Here is a 26,026-nt window from a genome sequence, read left to right as displayed (position 1 = left end):
ATGGCACATTCTTCTCTTGAACAAATATTTTCCGAACTTTGGTGCAGATGACCTTTAACCTAACAGGCCGATTCTCTCGATTTGACACCTCTATTTTTTTAAATTTGTTTTAATGGGCGAGCTCAAAGTTATTATAAACAAGGACATATCGACTACATCAGAAGACATGAAATAACGTGTTGGAGCAGCCTGAAATGCTACGTCGTGTTCAGCGATCTTGTGGTTAACGGCAATCATTCTGAACACAACTGGTAAACGTACACATACGGGCGAGGTATACACTAGCAGTGGCCGAACACTTGTAGCAGACAACACTCCCACCCGGAAGTGACCATATCACATTATCTATTTGCACTAGGACACTGAAACAAAAGCCATCGTGATTTTAATGTCTACGTTTTTTCTTCGTGTTAATATGGATTGTTTCATTAAAAAAAGCCATAAACTTAGTACTCGAAAACCATTTTCCCAGCATGGTTCGAATCACTGTATGGGCTAAATTTGTTTGCCCCTGTGAAAACAGTACACATCGCGTTTCCGAAATGTTCGCGGTGGTAGATTCACCGGTTACACTCGCCATGGAACACACAAATAACGACCGCCCTTTGTCTTTGACATGCACTGATCTCATGAGACAGGGGCACCTCCCAGGTTAGTGACTGTCTCCTCAAAGGCTGTGATGGCTGTGGTAATTTTAGCCTGCCTGCTTGCAGCATCAGCTCGCTGCTGCCAGAATTGGATGATCAACGCAAGTGGCCAGCACACGTTCTGACCGTCAGTTCTCTCCTAGCCGTCCCTGCAGCACTACTGTTGGTGTCGAGACAGCATAGGGCAAGAATATTATTTTGTCTAAGGTCAGGACATAGACGTGTGAGCACCACCGCGGATTATGTGGACATTTTTCTCCTAAGAAGAGCGGTGTCAGTCATCACAGAATGATTACGGTCCCCATCATATCGCACAGCCCGTACCACTCGCACAGCGATGGCGCCAAAGTGAGTATTTGTTTGTGTGAGGTCGTACTCTGTATTGTCCATTGATGCGTTGTGAATTCAAAGTGCGAACTCAACAAATGCATATTTTGAGGAAAGAAGCATTTGACATTTTCATATGGGTGAACTGAACAAAAAGAATGTTACATACTGTTTTCAGATATATTTGTTTAAAAAACATTCAGCTGAGTGATTTCCTATATTCTACATTTAAATTTTTTTTTTTCAAGAACAGTATTTCTCACGGACAAATTAGGAAGCTTTAACACAGGTTTACTCCAACTAAATCATATTCTATGATAAATAATCAAATCATGTCCTATATTCTTGATCAGTCATGTTGTCACTGTTGTAATTGTGGAAGGGAAGGGTGTACGCTTGCGTTAACATGGGGGACAGCTGTTGAGTTCGCTCTTTTCACTCCCAGCCACATCGGTCAAAAGCCTTGCTTGGTTTTCTGCAGTGCTGTTATATTAAAAAAAAAAGAGGTGTCAATTCAATAAAGGTGACATACATTAGTTCTCGATGGCCATTAATGGAAAACAGACATTAAAACAGTTTCGTCTCGTGTTAAATTTGCCCTTTTCCTCTCAGCATTTCGCTTATCTTGCTACTTGCTATTTTCGCTACTTGTTGCTTTAGAAATATATGACTTTTAACCCACATTAACTTAATTATTTCATATATCGCTTCCTTTAGCCGTGCTAGGGGCATAGCAATAAGTCTGTTGATACATCATCATGCTGCCTCTTTGACCATGGGCTGAAATGGACGCATTACTTGTTGTGTTATCTTGGCACGAATATAATTCAAGTTTGTTTTCCGTAATGGTACCCGTTCTTTCTTACGCTTTATAATAAATATAAAACTATGAATAATGATAGGAAGTAAACACCTACTTACAGTTTCCGCTGCACTGCTTAGTAAAGAGTGCAACACATAAATATGCAGTTGGAAGGACAATAATACATTTTTTACCCAATAAGCGTACTGTAACGCAAATTGCCAGTATGGTAATGAATATACCTGTGCATCAGTTTTCAACCAACAAATTCAAATAATATGAAAATGGAATCTCGAAATCAGTTAGTCCCTCTGAGCATGTGCAGTCTTAGCATATAGTATAACTATGACGCGTAACAAACTAACTATTAAAGGATGCTAGAGTACTTAAATTAGTGAGTATATTTCGGCCGATGACCGCAATGTTTGTCCCCTTGAAACAACAGCAATGATCGGTTTATTCTGTAGTATAATATCGAATGGACCGAGCTCGATAGCTGCAGTCGCTTAAGTGCGGCCAGTATCCAGTATTCGGGAGATAGTAGGTTCGAACCCCACTGTCGGCAGCCCTGAAAATGGTTTTCCGTGGTTTCCCATTTTCACGCCAGGCAAATGCTGGGGCTGTACCTTAATTAAGGCCACGCCGCTTCCTTCCCACTCCTAGCCCTTCCCTGCCCCATCGTCGCCATAAGACCTATCTGTGTCGGTGCGACGTAAACCAACTAGCAAAAAAATTATCGAATGGAAATAATAGAAAACCACTTAGCTTGTCGTAACTAACATTACAATTTAAAGTTCCTAATATTTTACGTTTGTACAGTACATACATACCATAGGCACCTAGCGGAATATTAATAATAATGATAATAATTCTGTTTGTTTAACGTACTTTCAGCTGGTATAAATCTTGAGAGAATTTTATCCTACGGGCGTTCATAAACGAAACCGAAATTGACAGCACGGAGTAGTCGTATTTAAGCCCTCTCAAATATCACCACCCTCTGTCGGGATAAAACTCGCTGTCTTAGGAACAGAAGGGTGTTGACTGGTTTATACTCCTCAGTTCTTGAATTTAAATCACTCACATCACTGTAGATACAACATGTGCATGACTAGAATTACACAATTAAGTGGATTGTGTTCTGTATATTTAGTGCAATCGTACATTTTAAAATCCTAATCAAAATCGTAACCGTACCGGGTAAATGGGCAACTGAAATGTAAGTTCATTGCTTTTTAGGGGAATACCCTAACATTTTCGTAACCTGCGTTAACTGGTTTCGGAGCTAACGTAGGCTTACATCTTGAGCAACCTTCATGGCAGGCCCCATTCAAGATTGTAGGATCCTATTCCGGCAGTCAGCTGCCATGAGCAGAAGTAACTCAATGGCCCTGTATTGATAGTTTTTACTGGTATGTTACACAACCCATTTTGAGGGGAAATTGTACTATTTATTAAGACTTCTAATGTCTTCTTCTTTATATTATTATTATTATTATTATTATTATTATTATTATTATTATTATTATTATTATTATTATTATTATATGCATATAATTAGTTGATATACTCGTTCGGTGTAGTTCTCCGTGCCACCCTATATATTCTGACTTTTTTCATTTCTACACATACCGAGCGAGTTGGCCGTCGGTTTGGGGCCCACAGCTCTGAGCTTGCATTCGGGAGATAGTGGGCTCGGTCTCCACTGTCGGCAGCCCTGAAAATGCTTGTCCGTGGTTTCCCATTTTCACAGCAAGCAAATACTGGGGCTGCACCTTAAGTAAGGCCACGGCCGCTTCCTTGCCACTCCTAACCTTTACCTATCACATCATCGCCATAAGACCTACCCGTGTCGGTGCGAGGTAAAGCAAATTGCATTTAGGCCTATACATAATTATTGTGTAATCTTCTCATATTCATTTCTGGGCCTCGCTCTTCCTCAAAAACCAACTTAATAAGTCCTGCGTATCTCAGGATGTCTCCCGTCAATCTGTCTCTTCCTCTGGTGAAATGTTGGCAAATCATTCATCTCCCATCAGCTTAATTCACTATCTCTTCATTCGTAATTCCATCTAACCATCTCACCTTCACCTTTCTTCTGTAACACCTCATATCAAAAGCTTCTGTTCTCTCTCTTTTTTTGTTATTGCCTATGTTCCATGCACAACTTCTCAGAAACATCATCTAATAGTCTTCTCATATCTGTGTGGATTTTTTTTTTTTTTTTTTTTGCTTTACGTCGCACCGACACAGATATGTCTTATGGCGACGATGGGATAGGGAAGGCCTAAGAATTGGAAGGAAGCGGCCGTGGCCTTAATTAAGGTACAGCCCTGGCATTTGCCTGGTGTGAAAATGGGAAACCACGGAAAACCATCTTCAGGAATTTCTTTTCTTAACGAAGTATTTTGTTGCTTAGATTAGTCTACACTTTGTCTTCTTTAATTCTGCCACCATTGATTTTTCTGCAACCTATGTAATATTTATCTATTTCCTTCAACACTTCATTTCCTAGTCTGATATTCCTCACACAGCAGCCACGGCTTTTGTCAATCACATACCGTAGCTACCAACGCCCGCCCCACATAGCGCTGCAACCCTGATAAGCCTTAGCCTACCAAGCGACCGCTGCACGGTCCGAAGGCCTGTAGATTACGAGGTGATGCATGGTCAGAGCTCTCGACCGTTATACTTAAATTTATAGACAGAGGCCGCTATCTTAACGCCAGGTAACTCCTCAATAATTGATGTTCTCGCGTAGGCTGAGTGGATCTCGAACTAGCCGTCAGATCCAGGTAAAACAAATCTCTGACTTGGCCGGAAATCGAACCTGGGGCCTCCGCATAAGAGGCTCGTTACCCTTAGACTGCGAGACCGACACACCATTCTTCTTTCAAATTGAGACTAAGTGACATAGTCATTGGCGTAGTCAGGTCAAGGTAGATACAGTGCGATCCTGAATAGTGGAAACAGAACGTTTGAGAGAGAGAGTAAAAAAAGACGTGTCCCTTTTATTTCGAATTAACATAACACTGTAGATGCCGTGACTAATATTATCACGTGATTAACGATCACGAGGTGATCACTTGATTAACTTCTCAATTTTGATGTTCACAATGTCATGTCAGTCACCTTGCCGAACACCTGCAATACAAAGAGGTTCCACTGAAGTTTTAGTAAGCCTGGATTGTCTGTTCTGTGCATTTTCAATAAGAAAACAAAATCTATAGCTCTACGAAATAATTACGTTTTTATCCTCGTATGGATTAACCTCAAGACTTGAAATATTGTACGACTTCAACAGCATTTTCTTGAAAATATTAAGGAGAGAACATCGCCTAGGACAGGCGTACTAAGTGCTGTCGACACTGACCACAACTTAATTTTATAATATTGTATTCTTTCGCCATAGTCTTAGCAGACCCCGTAATTACGCTTATTGTGATAGAAATCATACTGTTATAGTTGTTCCTTCTTTCACACAGACCACAGTGTTCATCAGTCCCATTTGTCTAAATTTGTATGTAATCCCTTTTACTACTATTTTTTAACGTCGCACCAACTCCGACAGACTTTTGGTGATACCAGAGGCGTGGGACTGGGAAGGAAGTGACCGTGGCCTTAATATCGCCGCCATTAGCATAGTGTGAAATGGGAAAACTATTCTCGACCTGCCGATGGCGGAATTCGAACTACCATCTGTATTATGCAGGGTAACAACTCCTCGGTCCTAACCGCGCAGCCAGCTCGCTCTAGTCTTATGATCCGTTATCTTACTGCATGTACTAGTTTACTGATGTGTTATTACTTGGGGTTTATTATAGCAAATGTGACCTCAGGGTTGAAATACATATTGTTACAGACAACTTCGAGTATGTCCGAAGAGGTTCTAGCTGCCTACATGGCCCAGAGCTTAAAATTCCTGAGGTATCCTATACGACGGCGACTGTGGTCCTAAATAGACACAGATATATTGATTTGATTGTTATCATTTTTGTTTTTAAATCCTAGCATTGGGCGCATTGGTTATTACATTCGGGTATAGATATTGGTAATTTCTTACATTCTGAAAGTTATTTCTTCTCAGGACGTTACCCTAAGGCTGGCTAGTACATTAACCCATAGAGTTTAACTGGAATGTCATAAATACTGTATCGACCTTCTGGCTGAATGATCAACAGGCGAGCGGCACTTCTGTAACGCACGACACAGACATGTAATGGGTAGTCTGTATTGTAAGGAGCTACCGGGATGACTTCGAGGGCCATGCGTACCACTTCAGTAACGTTCCTCGCCCATTCCTCATTGTAACTGAATTCTGGCCTCGTAGAGGTCTGTTTTATACTTATCAATATATTTCCTGTATCTTTGAAGTTCTATTATTGTACCCAATTATTTTTAAACAGGGCCTATACCGACTAATGAACAAATCCCTGTTTTCCTCCCTCTCGATACGGATCTGTACTATGGTCCTTTTACACTAAAGAATATCGCGCTCAACGCATTTTCTCTGTACACATCTGCGAGATTCTTGTCTGAGCATAGTTCAACAAACCTTTGAAACAGAGGCGCACTTAACTATATTTTGAGATCTCCAGATGAAATTCCATCACACATTTCTGTCGATATACAAGATACTTTGTAGTGTTGTGTTTTTCCTAAAACTGCTATATTTAGTATCTATAACTTCCACTGAATTCCTAGAAATAAATCTTTCTAAAGTACCCATGTATGTATGTATGTATGTATGTATGTATGTATGTATGTATGTATGTTCAAATGTATATAATATTGTAATAAGGACTGGAATAACACGTAATTTAGAAAAAAAGACCTGTACATTATAAGGAATGTAACAGTTTATAGTCGACTCTGATATGTACTTTGTGCAGCTTTCACTGTCTTAGTTTCTTAGATGAATGTTATTACATTCAGTCTTCGAATATCGTTGTGATAATTTTAACAGATAATAAGAAGAAAAAGAAGAAGATTAACAGGACTTCCGTAGTCCATGCATCCACAGCGTGTAGCATTAGTAATTGGATCTAAGTCTGTCAAATTTTGGCACATGTAAGTAGTTTTGAAAGAGATTTTTTTTTTCACATCCTCTTCTAGGATTATTTTCTTTAAGCTGAAACTCTCTGCGATTGTTCAGATTGTTTTTCACTCAATCAATTCATGTTCGACTTTTATTTTGTATTGCCAAGACTGCACAGTTTTGCGGATTAAACGAACTTACATTTCAAATGTCTACGCCTCGAATCTTCTACGTTTCTTCTTTACCGTATATCTTCGTGACGTGTAGCATATGCCATTTGTAAACCCTGCTCCAGTCAAGGGCAGTCGTTGTGAAAGTATGACCATCGCAGATGCTGAGAGGAACTGCTAAACTTATGTTGAATGTCATTACTAGAGCCTGGAAGTTCAGGCATTTCTTTTTGCTAAAATAGGCAGGCAAATAAGCACTTAACATTTAGGAAATATGCAGTAAAATAATTAAAATAGACATACATAATGACAAAAATGGGCACTAAAAATAATAAAAATGCTCTAATGTAAGCTACGTAACACACATCTGCAACATATTTTAGTACTTAATCTTGTATCCACCTGTTGGTGGGGATGATAGAATAGCGTCATAGGTATCCCCTGTATGTCGCAAGAGGAGGCGACTGAACGGGGGACGAGGGAGTCTGGGTTGGCGACCACGATTCCTCTAGCTGAGTCCGGCGTTGCTTCCACTTAGTTGTGTCAGGTTCCTCGCTCTTACCTTTCCCGTCTGACCTCGCTTGGTCAGCTCTGTTTTATTCCGACCCCGACGGTATTAGATTTGCGAGGCCTAGGGAGTCTTTAATTTTCACGCTCTTTGTGGTCTTCTCTTTCTTTTTCGAGTATGGGACCTCTTCCATTTTCCTTCTGATTAGTGTTAGAGGATGGTTACCAGGTTGTTCTTCCTCTTAAAACAATAATCACCACCAGCACTTAATTTTACGCAGCAAGGACGGGATCTGGCAACCCTCTCGACCATTTGACTTGCAGAGTTTTCAGTAGAGATTTATGTAATATGAAAATATCGTTTATGTAAATGCCATTTTTATCTATTAAGTTCAAATGAAGTTTTCTTTATTATTAACACAGTACATTGAAATTACATATTTTTTCCATTGATTAATTTTAATACATAAATAACAGCAAAATAGTAACTGGTCCTACCGTTCCCAAACGTACAGAAACATGTTTGTCTCTGTGACACTTGGATGTATCTACCCAGATAAAAAGGCGTTTTGCCTAACTTCCGAGCTCTAGTCATTACATACGGTAAACTTGTATGCATACACGTTCTGCAAATATCGGGCGAAGGCTGAACTCTTGTAAACAACCGGTGTGTCTGGCATGCGGCCATGCTGACCCCCGGGACCGTCAATGCGGCCGATGAAGGAAGCAGAGCAGGCTGAGGCCTTGGCCCCCTTTCTCACGTGTTACTCTTCGGTTCATGAAGGCTGCATTCATTTTGAAGCAGTTGGTGATCAACACGTGTTTCTTTTAAAGGTTCACAGTGCTGCCGTATGTCCAGAAATCTCACATATATTAAAATTGCCCTCCCCAGCTATAATTTTTGAATATTTAATCTGCTTTTGACATATATTATAGAATGAAGTGGCCTTTCTGATTTGAATATGATTCATTGAATTTTAATTCCAGGAATTTTTGAGAGGAGCAAATATTAGGCAATAATATTTAACTTCGATCTTTTTAAATTCTCCAGTTTGATTGTTTGGGAGAGACAGGTACATAGTATATTAACATAATAAAGAGAAAAGTTACTGTTAAAGTAATGCGCTGAGCTACTATACAGAGTACCTCACTCTAGACCACAGTAGTTCTACGGCAATGTTACCAACTTAAGTAATGAGCCTTTTTCTACAAATCAGCAGAAATAAAGTCCATATCTGTCTGTCCCTTGCTTTATGAAATGTAGAGGTTTCAAGGGGAGCATGTGAATACTGAAGTAATTTTAACTAGGCATAACTAATTTAACATCAAAAACGTATTCTGGAACAATGTAATCAAGAAATTATAATTTTTTGTGGAATAAAAGTCTAAAATATGAAATTCGATTTTCATTGTTCCAGTTCCTCTTTAAGGTGGAAGCAGATCAGTATTTTCTTATACAGAAATAAATAAGAGATTTTCAGAAAAAGAACAGTTAATTCCCCGGTACTTCCGGCTGTACTGCACGCCTAATGGAGTGTAGAACACTGGCTTTCTGAGCTCAAGTTGGCGTGTTCGATCCCGATTCATTCCAGTGATAATTTGACTCCATCGTGTAACAAGCAGAAGTATTATAATGGCATACTTTACCTCTCATCGTGAATATCACAGACTAGGTGTATTACCCGGCGCTGCCCAGGCCTTTTAAATGTTTACTTTTGGGTATTTTATTATCTGTTAATTATGTGTGAAACGAATTTTTGTAGTTTTATTTATTGTGACATTGACTGATATTTCAAGTTATTTAAGTTTTAGTTATAGATTATTTTGTTTCTCGTAAATTAAACCAAACCCCGTCAGTTCTCACATTTTCTTCATCACCACTTCTCATCATGCCTATGCAGCTGAACGGGTACTTCAACAGCATCCAGAGTGTCACAGTCTTAGGGGAATCCTGTTCGCAGTCATTTTTTTCAGATAGTAAGCCATATGTGTACTATGTTTGGTTGAGAGCTATGCTGGAACATACACACATTCATCCGTAATCTCGGTTATTTTGGAAATTTTATTTTTCACCCCTTGTAACCCCCATGCCGATGGGGGCTGAACTTGGACTTAAGCGACATGCGAAGTGTCACTGTTCATCTCAGCGATTTCAAAACCTATGGAATCGACACTATTTTCTATTCTTTATATATGCCACTCCCTTCCCACCTCCTTCCTGGCTTATCCCCATAGTGATTTTTTCCAGACAGTCATAAGTGTAGCAGAATCTCCCCTTGGCCTTGCCTACATTTACGCACGTGATTACTTCGAACACCAGCCTTGTTTTCTGCTGTAGAATCCTTGAGCTGACATTGCCATGTTTACGGCTGGTCATTTCTTTATCCGATTTCTGGAGCGGGGTAGTATGATACCAATATCTCCATAAAGGTTTGTTTTAGGCCCTTCCTTACCGAGTTTTGTTCTTCGCGTCGTGAAGCTTAAAATGAGCTTTGCCTCGTCTTTCTAGGAGAAATTCGATATGTCACTTATATTAACCTATGTTAATAGGGCCTAAATCTAGGGAATGGAATGTTTTTAAAATTTCTTGAAGATAGGGTTACCCGCAGCGTCATAAAAGGTAAGTATACAAAATTTGGTTCAGGTTAGTGGAACGGTATGGATTTGTATACGGAACAGACGAAGATATAGACATTTTGTTAGATAGATAGCCTTTTATCTTTTGAACGCTACACGCTCCATTTGCGTTTCTGCCATATAGATGGCAGATCATGAAAAATAACTGTGCTAAGTTATGGGTATGGGTTAGAATAAATTTTTTACTTTCATTGACCTGTCTGGGTCTCATTTCAGTTATTTTTGTAACCTAAGAAAACTAATTGCATGTATTAGTTATGATTTACAATAAGCAAACACACACTTCCTAGTTGCTGGTCATTCGTGATTAGGAAAGATACTGTTCTGTTATGCCTTTGCTGACGGGATGTAGTGTTTACAGTGCACTATGTCTTCTGGTATGGGTTAGAATAAATTTTTTACTTTCATTGACCTGTCTGGGTCTCATCCTTGGCTTTGGCAATATGAAATTGACCGAGGTATGAGCGATTCCTTATGCAGCCAGTCCCTGTTATGAATGGATGAAAATATCGCTCATAGGGTCGGTTGGTGCATGCATTTCAGTGGGCTTGGCAGACTGATATGTAATAGCAACTTCTGGCTCAGTGAGGAAAGCAACGGGAAACTACCTCACTCCTCATTTTCGTAGTATGCCTCTTCAGTGACACCTAGGCTATCTATGACAGCTGTTGGTGGAGCTGTAGAGGATCAAACCAGCCTTCGGGCTGAATACCCAACATACTTACTGTTCTATTCATTCATTCAACACCATACCAAAAATTTCTTCAAAATGTGGATGTAAAACATCAAGGTGATAACTGTACTCTTACAATTGTTCCAAGGACAGTTGCTTAACTATTAAATATTTTCATTGTGATCTCCCCTTCATCCACTCGCAGTGGTTTGTGTCTACGGGACTCAGCTGGCAGTTTTGTTTTCAATTCCTTCAATTTATTTGTGCTGAGCTCCTTTTCATATTTTCTATCCGACCTCCATTGTTCTGTTCTTACCTCGACGGTATTTTCACGTAACATTTCTCCTCTTCAGCATATACCCTCTCACTTCCTCTTTCTCCTCTCGGTGTTTGTGTGTTCCTTCAAGTTCAACGGTTGTGCTGTATCTGTTATAGTGTAGTTCACACCCATAGAACAGGCCCATGGAACTCTCGAGTGCTGCGCATATTTTAAAGTAGGTCTCAGCAAGTGGGACGGATGTTTTGAAGAACATTACAAGAGTGTTTTTCAGCTTAAATTTAGTTGCCTGTTTACACTGCAATGTTTATGTGCAGTTCTCTGCTGCATGTCTGCTCTGTTCGAACTGGCAAACAGCACTGTCTCATTATTTCTCTTGTAGGAAAGATTAATTGCGCGAAAACTAATAGATCGGTAATTATGAAAGTTTGAGGACAGTCCAACACACAATAACTTTACATGGGGAAATTGGTTTAGAGGACTGACCGCATATATAGGTTATATAGTTTATTAGCTTGACGCCGGGCTGAGTGGTTCAGATAGTAAAAGTTGACCTTCTGAGCTCGGTGTGGCGGGTTCGATCCCAGCTCAGTCCGGTGGTATTTGAAGGTGCTCAATTACGCCAGCCACGTGTCCGTAGATTTAGTGGCACGTAAAATAACTGCTGCGTGACAAAATCCCGGCACCTCAACGTCGCCGAAAACCTAAAACAAAATCAAATATTACACCCCTTTAATATAGTTGTACTTTCACGTCAGCATTATCAGTTACGCAGACCGAATGTTCAAAAATTAACAACAGTCGCTTAAAGTTATTGTAGAGCCTCTATATAGCATGCATTAAAGATTACCTCTGAACAGAATAATAATAGATAGTATAATAATTCTCCTTTTTCTACCACTTTTCCCACACCTGTGGGGTCGCGGGTGCGAACTGTGGCGCAGATGTTGATTTGACCCAGTTTTAGGTCCGATGTCCTTCCTGACGCCAACCCTATGTAGAGGGATGTAATTATTATTGCGTGTTTCTGTGGTGGTTGATTGTATGGTGCGTTATCTGAATTTGAAGAGGATAGTATTGGGACAAACACAGACTGGCAGTCCCCCGAGCCAGCAGAAATAATCAGACGCGATTAAATTCCCCGACCCAGCCGGGAATTGAACTCGAGACCCTCTGAATCGAAGGCCTCAACGCTGACCATTTAGGCAAGGAATCGGACAAATAATATGCAATAATTAATTAGTGTAATTTATGTATATTTATATCAGGTTCCTACAACCCATTAACAAGAAACTTAATAAATTAAGACCAATTCATAGTAGAAACTTCATATATTGCCGCAGGCCGTTTGGAATGATATCGCGGGCCGTATGTTTGACGCCCCTGTCGTAGGTTATAGTACAGTGAGTTCCTCTCATCGGTTGGCCGCCAGGCGCGCTCAGCTTATCTGCCTTCCGTTGACTCATCACTTCCCGTTACATAGCGCAGCGACAACACGGGAATGCCCGCACTTCGCAGTTCAGGTCCGTGCTTAGATAGTGTATGAAGTGTTGATTAGTCGCTCCAACTGTTCTCGAATTGTGAAGTGTTACTTCGGGGTATAATTCTCATAATGTGTACACGGTAGAGGAAAGGGTATTTATGTACGATGATTATGTGGAAACAGAGTCATGTAGGGAAGTAGTTAGGCAATTTGTAAAAGAATTTCCTGGTGTATGCCCTCCACATAGAGAGACCGTGCGGAAACTCGTAAACAAATTGAGAGAAACTGGTTCTTTACTCGATAAGAATCGAAGTGATAAAAAACGTGTACGTCATGAGGAAAAAGGTAAATGAAATCGCAGAAAGATTAGAAAATACGCCTACAAAATCCTTAAGACGACTTGGACAAGAAGCTGAGGTTTCGAAGAACCCAGCATGGCAGGCTACGAAAATGTTAAAATTGAACATTCCGAACATCTCCTGTCATAAGGTACGAGCTTATTTTCTTAATTTTAATTGTTATCTCCTGTCATGCACGGATAAAGTGAGCGAAGTGCTGCCCTTGTTGCTATGCAGAGGAGCGGGGAGGCGGATAAGGTGGGCGCGCCTGCCGGCCAACCGATGAAACACAATGTAATAATAATAATAATAATAATAATAATAATAATAATAATAATATATTCATATGGCTATTGGTAGTCTGGTGTAACCCTCCGAAGAGGTTAGGTGGCTTATGTCGTGTATAGGAAACTAGGTGTTATTGTGGTGGAGGGTAGTATTGTGTGTAAATTGCAAGAATGCTAGGGGTAGCACAAACCCCCAGTCCCCGAGCCAAGAAAATCAACCATTTCTGATTAAAATTCCTCAACCCAGCCGGGAATCGAATCCGGGCCCCGAGGTCCGAAGGTCAATACGCTGACCCTCGGCCATGGAGCCGGACTTCTCCTATCCTATCTATAACAAAACCATCCCCGTACAGGCAATGAAGGCCCTCAGAACTTAGTGGGATTGAAAGGTTAGCTCGATGCCAGCCACCTTTGCCCCGAGAAATTAACCTGGTACTCATTTATGTGTAGGCTGAGTCAACGCCACATGTCTCTCCAGAAGTAGAAGTCTCGTTTCTGAATGTTTTCACCTCCTGGAGAGGAATTTAAAACTGGATCTGTAGTTACGAGGTAACGGGCCTGCCCATTACTCAGAGTTTTAAAAATAACGGTTAGGTTCTTCAGTTTCGGGAGTTATGCATTAACTGAGTCGAAACTAAAGAGACATGGCTTTATATATATCTATCTTACTCAGAGGTCTGAAGACTGGTTCGAAGTCTATTCAGCCTATGTGAAAACAGTTGAGGAGTTGAAAAATGAAATGGCGTATGGCTTTTAGTGCCGGGAGTGTCCGAGGACATGTTCGGCTCGCCAGGTACAGGTCTTTCTATTTGACATCCGTAGGCGACCTGCGCGTCGTGATGAGGATGAAATGATGAAGACAACACATACACCCAGCCCCCGTGCCAGCGAAATTAACCAATGATGGTTAAAATTCCCGACCCTGCCGGGAATCGAACCCGGGACCCCTGTGGCCAAAGGCCAGCACGCTAACCAGTTAGCCATGGAGTTGACAGTTGAGGAGTTATGTGACGGTCTAGAAAGCCGCGCCTCACTTCGTAATCTGCAGGCTTTTGGACTGAACAGCGTTCGCTTGGTACGCCATGGCCTATCTGAGCTTTAGCGCCATATTCGGCGATGAATCGAGCAAACATCCTTCTGGGAGAGCCTTTATCGCCTCAGCGGGATAGTCCCTTTATCTGCGAGATATTATCAGATCGGATAAGCGTTTGAACGCGCAATGGATCTTCGGTATTTTTGAAAGTATCTATGAAACCAATCTTTGTCTTCATCAACCTGTCTTCATCAACCGGGTAAGGTTAACGAAAGAGGATTATCTTATTCGCTTCCTGCACAAATACATTGGCTGCTTCGACCATACCTGACAAGTGGCATTACATTTTGAACGTGGTCATAAGGAACGTTCATAGTCTTAGTCCTTTCACAATTTTCTTTACGTCGCACCGACACAGACAGGTCTTATGGCGACAGTGGTATAGGAAAGGGCTATGAGTGGGAAGGAAGCGGCCGTGGCCTGGGCCCTGTTTCATAAAACATCTTTCACTAATAGTATTAGTAAGAAACTAATAATATTAACTAATAATATTAGTATTATGTTTCATAAAATTATTAGATAATAATATTAGTTATTAGTTCGAGTCAAAATTATTAGATGTTCCTAATACTATTAGTAAATTGTTTCATAGACAACATGACTAATAAAAGTTACTCATATTATTAGGATTATTTCCATGAATTTTGACTCATAATTCATATTATTAGTGAAACCAAAGTGAGCGGTATTTTGATATTTTGGCATAAAATCATGATCACTGAAATGGTTGACTCTGATTCAAATAGTGATAAGGAAGGAACGAGTGTAGGTATTCACCGTTCAATAAATGTTACGTCAAACATGCGAATACCGGTACAGTGGGAGATTTAGGTTAGATTACATAACTTTTGAGTATTTGCTTGATCGGATTTGTAGGTAATAGAACGTTCCACTGCAAGGAATGAAGCATAACCTTAAAATAGCAGCTTCGCATTGCAGTCCACCGGTTGGTAGTGATGCACAGTATCATTGTGTTTCTCTGCTGTAGTTCTGTTCGGACACTCCAAGTATCTTTTAAAATCTTGGCTTATATCACCAGTAAACCAAGATGATGTTGGTGATGATTATTGTTTTAAGAGGAAGTAGGCTACAACTAGGCAACCATCATCTATAACAACACTAATCAGATAGAAAAATGGAAAGGGTCTGACATTTTGAAAAATGAAGGTATCGGCTAAAGAATGAGAAGGGCCACGAAGGGCGTGAAAATAAGACTCTCTCGGCCTCGCAACCCTGACTGTCAGGGTCGGAAAACAACAAGAGTTGAACAAGGGAGGTCAGAAGGGTAGATGAAAATGAGCCTGGCTGAAGTAAGTTGAAGCAATGGCAGGACTCATCTCAGTGCCCCATGTTCGCCAACACACGCTCCCAAATTGAGAGCCCTGGGACCCCTTTTAGTCGCCTCTTACGACAGGCAGGGAATACAGTGGCTGTTATTCTGCCGCCCCCACCAACAGGGGTAGTACACAAAGATTTTGCTAGTCCATCTCAAGAGATTTTTAAGAGCACATGAAACAAAAAAGTAAATGGAACAAGGAGGGTTATAGTGTGCAAAAGGCTGCGAATAGTAGACGCTTTAACTCAATCACTTTCCGCAAAGAAATTTTCTTCTCTCGCATTATTTTCACTTCTTTTATCCATTTTCATATGTATTGAAGTCATAACAACGAAAATATCAAGTGAGCCTTTTGAACATGTGGATTAATAGACGGTTGTAGTCAAGCATTAGCCTACTGCTAGGAACAAACCCAAACCAAGAACATATGCAACAGACCGATTCTAACCTCCATTTGTATCAGCTGACTAATGAACTAATATTATTAGTGAAGATATTTTATTAGTCATGTGTAAATCTTTATGAAACAGAATTTGGTTAACTAATAATTAGTTTTATGAGTTCTAATATTATTAGCTAATATTATTAGTTAGTTTTATGAAACAGGGCCCTGGTGTGAACGTGGGAACCTACGGAAAACTATCTCGAGGGCTGCCGACAGTGGGATTCGAACCCACTATCCCTCGAATACAAGTTAATAGCTACGTGACCCAAACCGCGCAGCCAGTCGCTCGGTTCTTTTCTTTACTCCGAAGTAAAAATGAAAGCAGTCATTTTAATCGTGAGTTTCGGTCCACGCATCGTCAATTGGCGACGTAGTTCGTATGTCAGTTGTAGTGAAAATTTGACTCGACAAACTGTTTCATCTTGTAGGTTGCGATGTACAGTACTTACTGTAACAGTATAATTATTTACCACTATTCATGTACCTGAGCTTGCTCTCGGGATAGGGCATTTGTTTTTGTATTCCTATACAAAACTGAGATAGAAGATGTGCAATACTGGGTTTTATTCCCGAAAGACAAGTGCATTGTTTAAACCCTAAACAACTAATCGGTTGTGGACACAGAGTTCAGCACTAAGTTTCTGGAGACTTCTATATTGGTATGTCTTTGCATATATCCGTCAAACTGGCAGGCCTGTACCAAAAAGGACTCCCTATTCTCACTCTGAAAGAATTTACAATCAGATACTCATGTTAGAAATCCTGCAGTCCATCTCTTTATTTTTTGCTGGTTGAAATAAGGGCGATATGAACAACAAACTGAGAGAGTTAGCCGCGCGGTTAGTCACGTAGCTGTGTGCTTGTATTTGGAAGATCGTGAATTCAAATCCCACTGTCGACAGCTCTGAAGATGGTTTTCCGTGGTTTCACATTTTTACTGTACCTTAGTTATGGCCACGGTCGCTACCTTCCCAATCCTAACTCTTTCCCATCCTCGAGTCGCCGAAAATCTTGGCTGTGTTTGTGCGATGTTAAACAACTAACAATAATAAGGACCAACGTACTGTAACAGATTCCTTTCCTCTGTACCATTTATGCCTTTGCTGGTGAGATGTAGTGTTTACAGTGCACTATGTCTTCTGGTATGGGCTATATCAAATTTGTTACTTTCATTGACTTGTCTCAGTCTCATCCTTGGTTTTGACAATATGAAAGTGACGGAGGTATGAGTGATGCTAGTAATACCATTCCTTATGCAGCCAGTCCTGTTATGAATGGTGTGAAAATATCGCTCATAGGGTCGGTTGGTGCATGCATTTCAGTGGGCTTGGCAGAATGATATGTAATAGCAACGGCTGGCTCGGTGAGGAAAGCAATGGGAAACTACCTCACTCCTCATTTCCCTAGTACGCTTCAGTGACGTCTAGGCTATTTATGACAGCTGTTGGCGGAGCTGCAGATGATCAAACCAGCCTTCGGGCTGAATACCCAACATACACTGTACCATTTGTCTCAGACGGTAGAACGCTGGCAATCTGAACCCATGTTGGCGAGTTCGATCCTGGCTCAGTTCGGTTGTATTTGAAGATGCTCAAATACGTCAGCCTTGTGTCAGTAGATATACTCATGCGAGACAAAATTCCGGCACCTCGGCGTCTTCGAAAACCATAAAGGTGGTTAGTGGGCCGTAAAACAACTTATACCTACACCATTTGTAGGTTATAAATGAACACGTACCACTAATTGATAAGAAGTAGACCTCGAACCAGCCCTCAGATCAAGGTAAAAAATCCCTGACCTGGTCGCGAATCGAATTCGGAGCCTGTTGGTAAGAGGCAGGCTCGCTACCCGTAGACCACGAGACCAGCGCTTGAAAACTAACGTGAAAACTCTCAGTACGAAAACTAGCATACACCTTCCCCGTCCTTCCTCTTTACACGAACCACCTGACTTGAAGGTCACTTCGGCTGAAGAATGTTTATCTTGGAAATTATGCTAATATTACCTACTCACATTATCTTTATAAGTACTACATGTTTTTTTCTTTTTAAGGTTTCATCTTAGCTTAGTTCAGTGCACATTTGCGAGTGCATTTTAATGAAAAAAGAACAGCCTCATGTCGGACGTAATAGTAGAAAATGAAATACAATGAACCTATAAATACACCAATAGAAATTATCAGCCGTAATTATACTACTACTACTACTACTATTACTTTCTCCAGTGTACGTGGTATAGATTGGGATTATCACTGTTCGCTATAAGATTTATTATCGGTGTTCTGTTCGAAGTCTGTACATACGCCTATTAGCATTTAAAAATATACTCAAGAAAGAGTTACCTAACACAAGGCCAGTCTTTGGTAAACATCCCTAAGATGACTGTCCAAACAAACTTGATGTACCTCAAGGTGAGAATGCCAAGTATATTATTGTACCGATGTTAGTGGAAGATTTTGGGGCTGTTTCTCTTCAACAGAAGTGGGACACAAAGTAGAAGAATTTCGTACCACAGTGTTTCTGACTATTTTCTGAAGAAGTGTGATGATTGATGATCAGTGTTTTCATGAATGCAGCACTAGAGTAATGAATACAAAAATTGTAAAAAAAAAAAAAAAAACCAAACCCAATGGCACTACAGCCCTTGAAGGGCCTTGGCCTACCAAGCGACCGCTGCTCAGCCCGAAGGCCTGCAGATTACGAGGTGTCGTGTGGTCAGCACGACGAATCCTCTCGGCCGTTATTCTTGGCTTCCTAGACCGGGACAAAAAAATTGTGAGGGGAAAATCATGTGAAAACTAAGACTTATTTTCCGGATTCCGTACTTCTCTCCTTATAAAATAAAAACAATGCTTATTTCACAGTTTATACCATATAAAGAGTCCGATGTTCTTTCCTCATTTGTTTGTGTTTCTTGAGAAGGGCCTAAGTTCAGATGCGGTGTTGCCAACAACGAAGTATCAAATCACCCTAAATCCAGCAGAATTACAGAATAGAAGCAACGAATAAAGTTTCTTGGTTTTAAATATTCTCTTGGCTACATTGATTTTATTCCTCCATTTTACTGTAGGACTATAAGTTTTCTTGCAACCAATTCTGCTAAATGTTTAAATGTGTGCGGACAGTACTTGTAAAGTTTATGCTTGGCCATCAGTAAATGATGATCTTCACCTGGAAGCAAGGTAATGTTTATAGATCTACTTGCACATCTGTACTTGAGGAAGATGACTGGAATCTAGGTACATTATCTGAATAAAAGATTAAATAGACTGACACACAGCCACGGACAATGTAGCCTATGCACTGTTTCTAAGTTCTTTCTTCCATTACTTTCTGTACGCGAATACCATCAAAGCTCATTTTTCATAATATGATAGTAGGGATGTTAAGTAATCATTTGCGAAAGAAGGTGTTGATAAAGCTAGTGTGTTCATGTAGTTTTCTTTCGTCGCGCCGACCACAGACAGGTCTTATGGCGACGACGGAATAGGAAAGGGGTAGAAGTGTGAAGGAAGCGGCCGTGGCCTTAACTAAGGTACAGCCCCAGCATTTGCCAGTTGTGAAAATGGGAAACCACGGGAAACGATCTTCAGGACTGCCGACAGTGGAGTTCGAACCCACTATCTCCCGAATGCAAGCTCACAGCTGCGCGACCCTAACCGCACGGCCACCTCGGCCGGTCTGTTCATGTAGTCAAGGGCACAGAGAAGCAAAGGAGAGGTTAGTTAGAAATATTTGAGACTACAAGTTAAGTTTTCAAGTTACATCAGTATTTGTACCAATACCAGATCAATAACTTCACTAAATATTACTATCTGTGACATTGTAGGATGCAATTTATCATCATCATATGCCACATAGGTAGTAAATTATGGCAAGATATGATGAAATAATGTAGGATCATTATTTCTATAAAGTTCTGGTAGATGGGTAAATTTCATGGACTTACGTTAAAGTGAGAGAGGTAGTGGGGTCTAACACACCATAAGATCCCAGTCAAAAGCGCTGCGAGCTGTGTTGATAGTTCAAGACAATTGGTACAAAGACGAGTAGTGATATCATTCTATAGTACATTATTATATTGAGAGGACAACAATTTCACATTAGATATTGCAGAACTTAATTTTCACAATCCAAAATAACAATCGTGCATCAAATGAAGATCTTGTCCAAAGATCTGTTTGCTTTGCTCTTATTTTTGCTAGGTATATGATCAACTTTCATACATAGTCTATGCTAATGTTACTGTAAAAAGAGCTTAAAATCAGTAGGTATTTTCATCATTGGCAAGAAAACTACCAACCCGAACAATCTGATAAAAATTAACTATATACTTTCATAGTCGTAAAGTTCCTAGAAATCCCGTTGTCTTGACCTTAGGACAACAATCAGCAGCCCTAAACTCATAACAGTACCCAAAACCTGCATTCTTCATCATAACATGAAGTCCAAGCGGGGATCTCTCCTCTAACGGGTTAGTCGTCGCCACTCAGCCGTTGCCCATGGTTCACGAATCACGACGTGACTACAGTAACCCACACCATGGGCCATAATAATAATAATAATAATAATAATAATAATAATAATAATAATAATAATAATAATAATAACGTATACCTTGGTTATTGTAGTGTATGTACAATAACTTGTAACAGAATCTGATAAGTTTTTAAAGTCCATTGATTTATTTTGCATTGTATAGGCCTTACGAAAACTACCATGTCTTATAGGTCTAGTGCCATGAATATCAGAGTTGCTCTTGAGGATGGAAAAGACCTCTTGAACTTCTGTTTAATGAAGCCATCTGACTGTATAAAATATGGATCATTATATAGCCTACATAGTTGATGTAAATGTTGTGAGGATGGGGAAGCACAGGTTTGCCATCAGAATTTGTAGTAGGGAGATAGGAGCCTTAAAGCCAATACGTGCTCTTTCTATACAGTTTAATGGGGTAAAATTCCTACTGTTTTTTAGTCACTTGTCAACAGTGAGAATGTAAAAAAAAAAAAATTAAAATTAAAAGAATACCTGTCAAATTCAATTTATTATGCAACAAACAATTATTACTACCAGACTCATTTTAAGATTCTCGGAGGTCATAAACCTGCAATAGGAAAAGTTCAAGGGTATTGATTTACAAAAGTGTCTTATATCAACAGACAGACATAGCAGAATCCTATTACTCATCTTATTCCGTTAAAGTTTTCTCCCCAATACATCAGCATTTTCACAAAGTGAAGGTTAGGAATTTGTTCGTCTAACCTTGTTTCCAAGGTTTCTTCCATCGTTCTGATTAAGTCGTCTTGGTCTTCCTCTACTTTTCTTACCCTCCATGACAGTCAAATATTCTCCTAGTTAACCTATCCCCCTCCATTCAACTCACATGACCCCACTACCGAAGCGTACAGCTTCATCCATCGAGTTCATTCTTAATTTAGCCTTTAACTCCTCATTCCCAGTACTCTCCTGCCATTTTTCCCACCTGTTTGTACCAGCGAACATTCTCAGTACTAACCAACTAATGAATCCTGAGTCCACCTAGCTTTCGCTCCCGTAAAGCGAAGTCGGTCTGAAAACAGACCGATGTATAGATAGTTTCGTCCGGGAGCTGACTTCCTTCTTACAGAATACTGTTGATCGCAACTGCGAGCTCAAGGTTAATGCACCTTTATTCGATCTGGGAAAACATACAACCTAAATACTTGAAATTATCTACCTGTTCCAGCTTTGTATCATCAATCTGACATTCAGTACTGTTGGATTTGTTACCTACTGACATCAATTTAGTCTTCGAAAGGCTAATTTTCTAACCATACTCATTTCACTTGTTTTCAAGGTCCAAGATAATAGATAGCAGGCTTTCGGCACAATCTGCCATTAAGACCATGTCGTCAGCATAGGCCAGGCTACTTACTAAATTTCCACCCAACGGATTTTTTTTTTGGGGGGGGGGGGCGAGCTCGCTCTCCCCCGCGTGGCAGTCGACTCAATCTACATTACCTCCGACATACTATTAATTATAAGAAAAAAAGAGAGAGCAGATTCTGGGAGATTATAGACAATTCTTCGTTCTTGGTATCTGATCCCGATCCCCTTCAGAATCTCAAATAGCTTGGTCCAATCAACATTATAAATAGCCTTTCCTCACGTCAAGTTATATTCATTCATATCAACAAACTCACGTAGTACATGGTTGGAAGTTGGATCCATTTTTAAAAAGTACATGGCTTTCGGTTTTCAATTGTAAAGCCTTCTATTGTTTACTTTTGTTGGAAGCGCACTCTTCACCCTCATCCGAAGTTGATGGAGAAGGTGTCGATTTTCCTGTAGTTCACACATACCGATTCCTTGGGCTCCTTTTTGTTAGTAAATACCCTGGGAGCCACACGTGCGTCACTTAAAAGTAAAATGCGGTAAGAAACTTAAAAAAAAGGAATATTCGGAAGTTTCTTAGCGGCACTACTTGGGAGCGGGGGGGGGGGGGGGAGGGGCAGACCGCACGGTGCTCCTACGATTTTTAGGGCACATTTTATCCAGGTTAGACTACGGCAGTGCACCATATGGATCAGTTAGGCAAAGCTTCCTTGTGGAACTGAATAGCAGCCACCACAGTGGAGTTAGGTTGGCAACGGGAGCATTCCGTATAGTGCTGTTAACGGAGTTATAGTTTTCGGAGCGGAGGCTCTGGGTACTTTCAATCGGTGGCTCCGAAGAACCTCCGATTGAATGACAAACGCGCAGTTTCAACTTGGTATGGGAGACATGAACGAGCATTTTTACAGGGAATTTATAACTTGTCGCTATTATTGAGCGAAAGTACGCCCCTTCGTTAAGCTAATACTTGAACTATTTGGCGGTATTACAGTACTATTTTTACATACAACCAGAATTATGTATTATCTTTAATATAAACGTGTTATAATTTAGGCCTTGTCCGTGACTGTTAATTAATTCCTTATGAAATGATACTGTTGCCAGTCACAACCTGACGATAGAAACGCGTTGTGGAACTCACATTAATAAAAATTGGGACTGGTAACAGTATTAATTATATCATAATTATGCAACAACAACAACAGCAAGAACAACAACAGCCCTCCGTCACAAGTATAGTTTGTTTCCATACAGGAAGACGAGGACTCCAGCCGTTTCCCGCTGAAGAGTATTTTCTGTTATAATTTCCCCAGCTTCAGAAAATACTCTCCCCGTCGGAGCGGATGTTGCTGGTACGGGAAGATACCATAAGGCTACATCACTAATGTGGACACTTTTGTTTTCTTTGTCCTAACATGTCACTGGGTTGGTAGCTGAAGGCGCGGGAACCTTACCAGTGTACTGATGGACACGTTTAGATTTAGTCGCTGCGGCTGACACACTCTCAGCGTTCCTTTGGAATGAGAAGTTCAGTAATCCACCCCCGAATGAGCTGGTCCCTGTCGCGCCTTCTTCAGAAGGGTGATGTGCTGAGTATTTTTTCATCATGATTCTTAATAAATGCGGCAATTTACGATTCCGCTTTCTTTCGTGTCGCTTCAGCTTTTTCTGGTGACCGATAAACAGCTTTTTCGGAAGCATGGGTCAGATTTTTTACGAATTTCGAAACGGAACGGGACTTGAAAGGGAAAAGTATCTTCTCCATCGCAGAAAGGAGATATGCAGATAACATTTTGGACACTTCGTTGGTTAACATTTCGTGCTTCTTCCTCACTTCCAGAAATAATCCATGAACCAGCGGAATAATACCTCCGTCATTGTCAGCAAAAGAGAGGCAACAGAGACCATATCTTGTAATATTCGCCACTTGCTCGCTAAAATAAATAAATAAATAAATAAATAAAATTTCGTTAGTTAATATTTCGGAATAAAGTGACTGCAAACTGAATTACAGTAGACCTGTGAGTGATTGCGGTGCGTTTAATAGGTCCGATAGTTAGGACACTTTCATCCTTAATATCCAGCAAACGTTGGACCATCGCAAGTTTTCTACTCCGTCGCGCCACGACATGCTGTTTCACGCGCAGTTCTGGTTTACCAACAAAGTCCTCAATACTGGCAAATTACTATGCCTGTATAATGTAAGGTTTCTGGCAAATTGAGATAACAGCACATAAATTATACTTCTATTTACTTGAAGTACGCGACTATCTCTGAGCAGTGGTCTAATACTTACGTTAAACCAGGCGTATTCCTCATGTTGTCCGAGAATAAGAGATTTAACGTATGCGCATCGCACGGCACATGGCGAATTGACAAACTTTCGACGGCTGCCATCATATTAGCAGCGTTGCCGATCATCGCAGTCACTCTGCCCGTAGTGATGTATTGTGTCATTGCCTATTTCAATTTGCCCGCTATATTTTCAGTTGTGTGCTGTCCTTTGAATACAGAGCACTGAAGACAATTGGACGCCAGATCTGTGTTCTTCAAGAAGTGAGCCTTCACAGCTAAATATGAATCTTGCGTAGTAGATGACTATGCATCAACGGTCAAGGAAACTGTTGCCGCTTGTGCGATATCTTGCACAACAACGTCTTTCATTTCAGCATACGTGAAAAGAAACAAGTTTACACAAGAAATAACATACATAAAATCTTCATGAAAATGACGCTTCAGATAAGAACGTATGCGAACCACAAATATTTACTAAGAAAGTGTACGTTGGAAACATATTCAGTTACCTCACGTGACATTTCTCCCCTTTCGAAACAAGCGTGAAGGGGTACTAACTACATTTTGTGTGTAGTATGGACCTAAAGGTTTCTCGTCGGTTTAAGTCTGTCAAATGGATGAAAGACGTCATATAGGACGTGAATATGTCACCTTATAAGAAATAAGTAATATTTCTTTAATTTGTTTCCACGCACGTTTCCTGCTTGAAAGAAATCTGAATAGATGTATTTAACTTACATTTTTGATCGTTTGACGACATGTCAATGGTTATCTCGGATGAAGAGCCTCAAAAAAGGCTCGAAATGACTAATCAACTGTTGAAAAGGGCTGTCTATCACAAACAGTAAATTTTCTTAGAGCTTTCACAATTGTCAATTTTTCAAAGTTCTCTGGGTGTATTTTGGTAATCTTGATTGAAGCAATCTTCAAATGGTCATTGAGGTTGGAGGTACCTCCACTCAAGGAGTACGACCGGCCACACAAACCACATTTGGCTTTCTTTCCACCTTCAAGTTTCTCGAAGACTTCTGATTTGCGTTTTGGCATAACTGGTGTCGTTGAAAGCACTCTGTTATAAAGTATACAACAACCAGACCTGAAGTAGTACTGAAGACAATAAAACGTCAGCACAACGTCTGCATTTTAAAAACGTACCTGAAATCAATAAGGACGGTACACACTACGGGACTTGAAAACAGCAAATATTGCCTCTGGCCCTGTTCCTTTCCGTTCAATTCTGTGCAGTGAAGCAACTAATGGCCGCGCGCATCCGATTGCTCCGTTCCTTCCGATGGGGCAAAACATCCGGCAGTAGTATCGGAGAAATCCGTAGAGAGCGCACGTTTTTTCACGTCGCATCTGCGGTGGGCTAGGAGTGGGAAGGGAGCGACAGTGTCTTTAATTAAGGTACAGACCCGGGATTTGCCTGGTGTGAAAATGGGGAAAACATGGAACGCCATCTTCAGGGCTGGCGACAGTGGGGTTCGAACCCACTATCTCCCGATTGCAAGCTGATAACTACGCAACTCTAACCACGCGGCCACTTGCTTGGTGAGCGCACATCTGGTGGAACAGATTCCATCAACTGTTTGGCTCCTGTCTCCATCGCTGTTGATCAGAATTCTATTCTGCTGGGCTGGCCCGCACTGTCGACGGTCCTGAGAACTTTTTTCAATGGTTTTCCATTCTCCTGCACTAAGACGAATGCCAAAGCAGTTCGTAATATAGGCCATGGCCGCCAGTCCCCTCACCTTCACCGAACATCTTCACCGGATGTCTCCCTGGTCTGAGAGAC

General features: G+C 40.6%; 1 protein-coding gene across 3 annotated transcripts in view; it reads left to right on the top strand.

Moving 5' to 3' along the window:
- plx (PTB_TBC1D1_like and TBC domain-containing protein plx) overlaps positions 1–26,026 on the top strand; it is a 624,596-nt gene that overhangs the window by 389,407 nt on the left and 209,163 nt on the right. Inside the window, exon 1 of one of the 3 annotated variants that reach the window (XM_067135192.2) lies at positions 772–995. The exons of the other annotated variants lie outside the window; for them this stretch is intronic. Coding sequence (XP_066991293.2) covers positions 936–995 — 60 coding nt within the window. The 5' untranslated portion in view covers positions 772–935. Of the gene's footprint in view, positions 1–771; positions 996–26,026 lie in introns of those variants that run through there. 3 annotated transcript variants of the gene reach the window in all.

This window comes from Anabrus simplex, chromosome 1 (genome assembly GCF_040414725.1).
Source record: "Anabrus simplex isolate iqAnaSimp1 chromosome 1, ASM4041472v1, whole genome shotgun sequence".
In the NCBI taxonomy this organism is placed as follows: Eukaryota; Metazoa; Arthropoda; class Insecta; order Orthoptera; family Tettigoniidae; genus Anabrus; species Anabrus simplex.
This window is presented reverse-complemented; position numbering and strand designations above follow the sequence as displayed.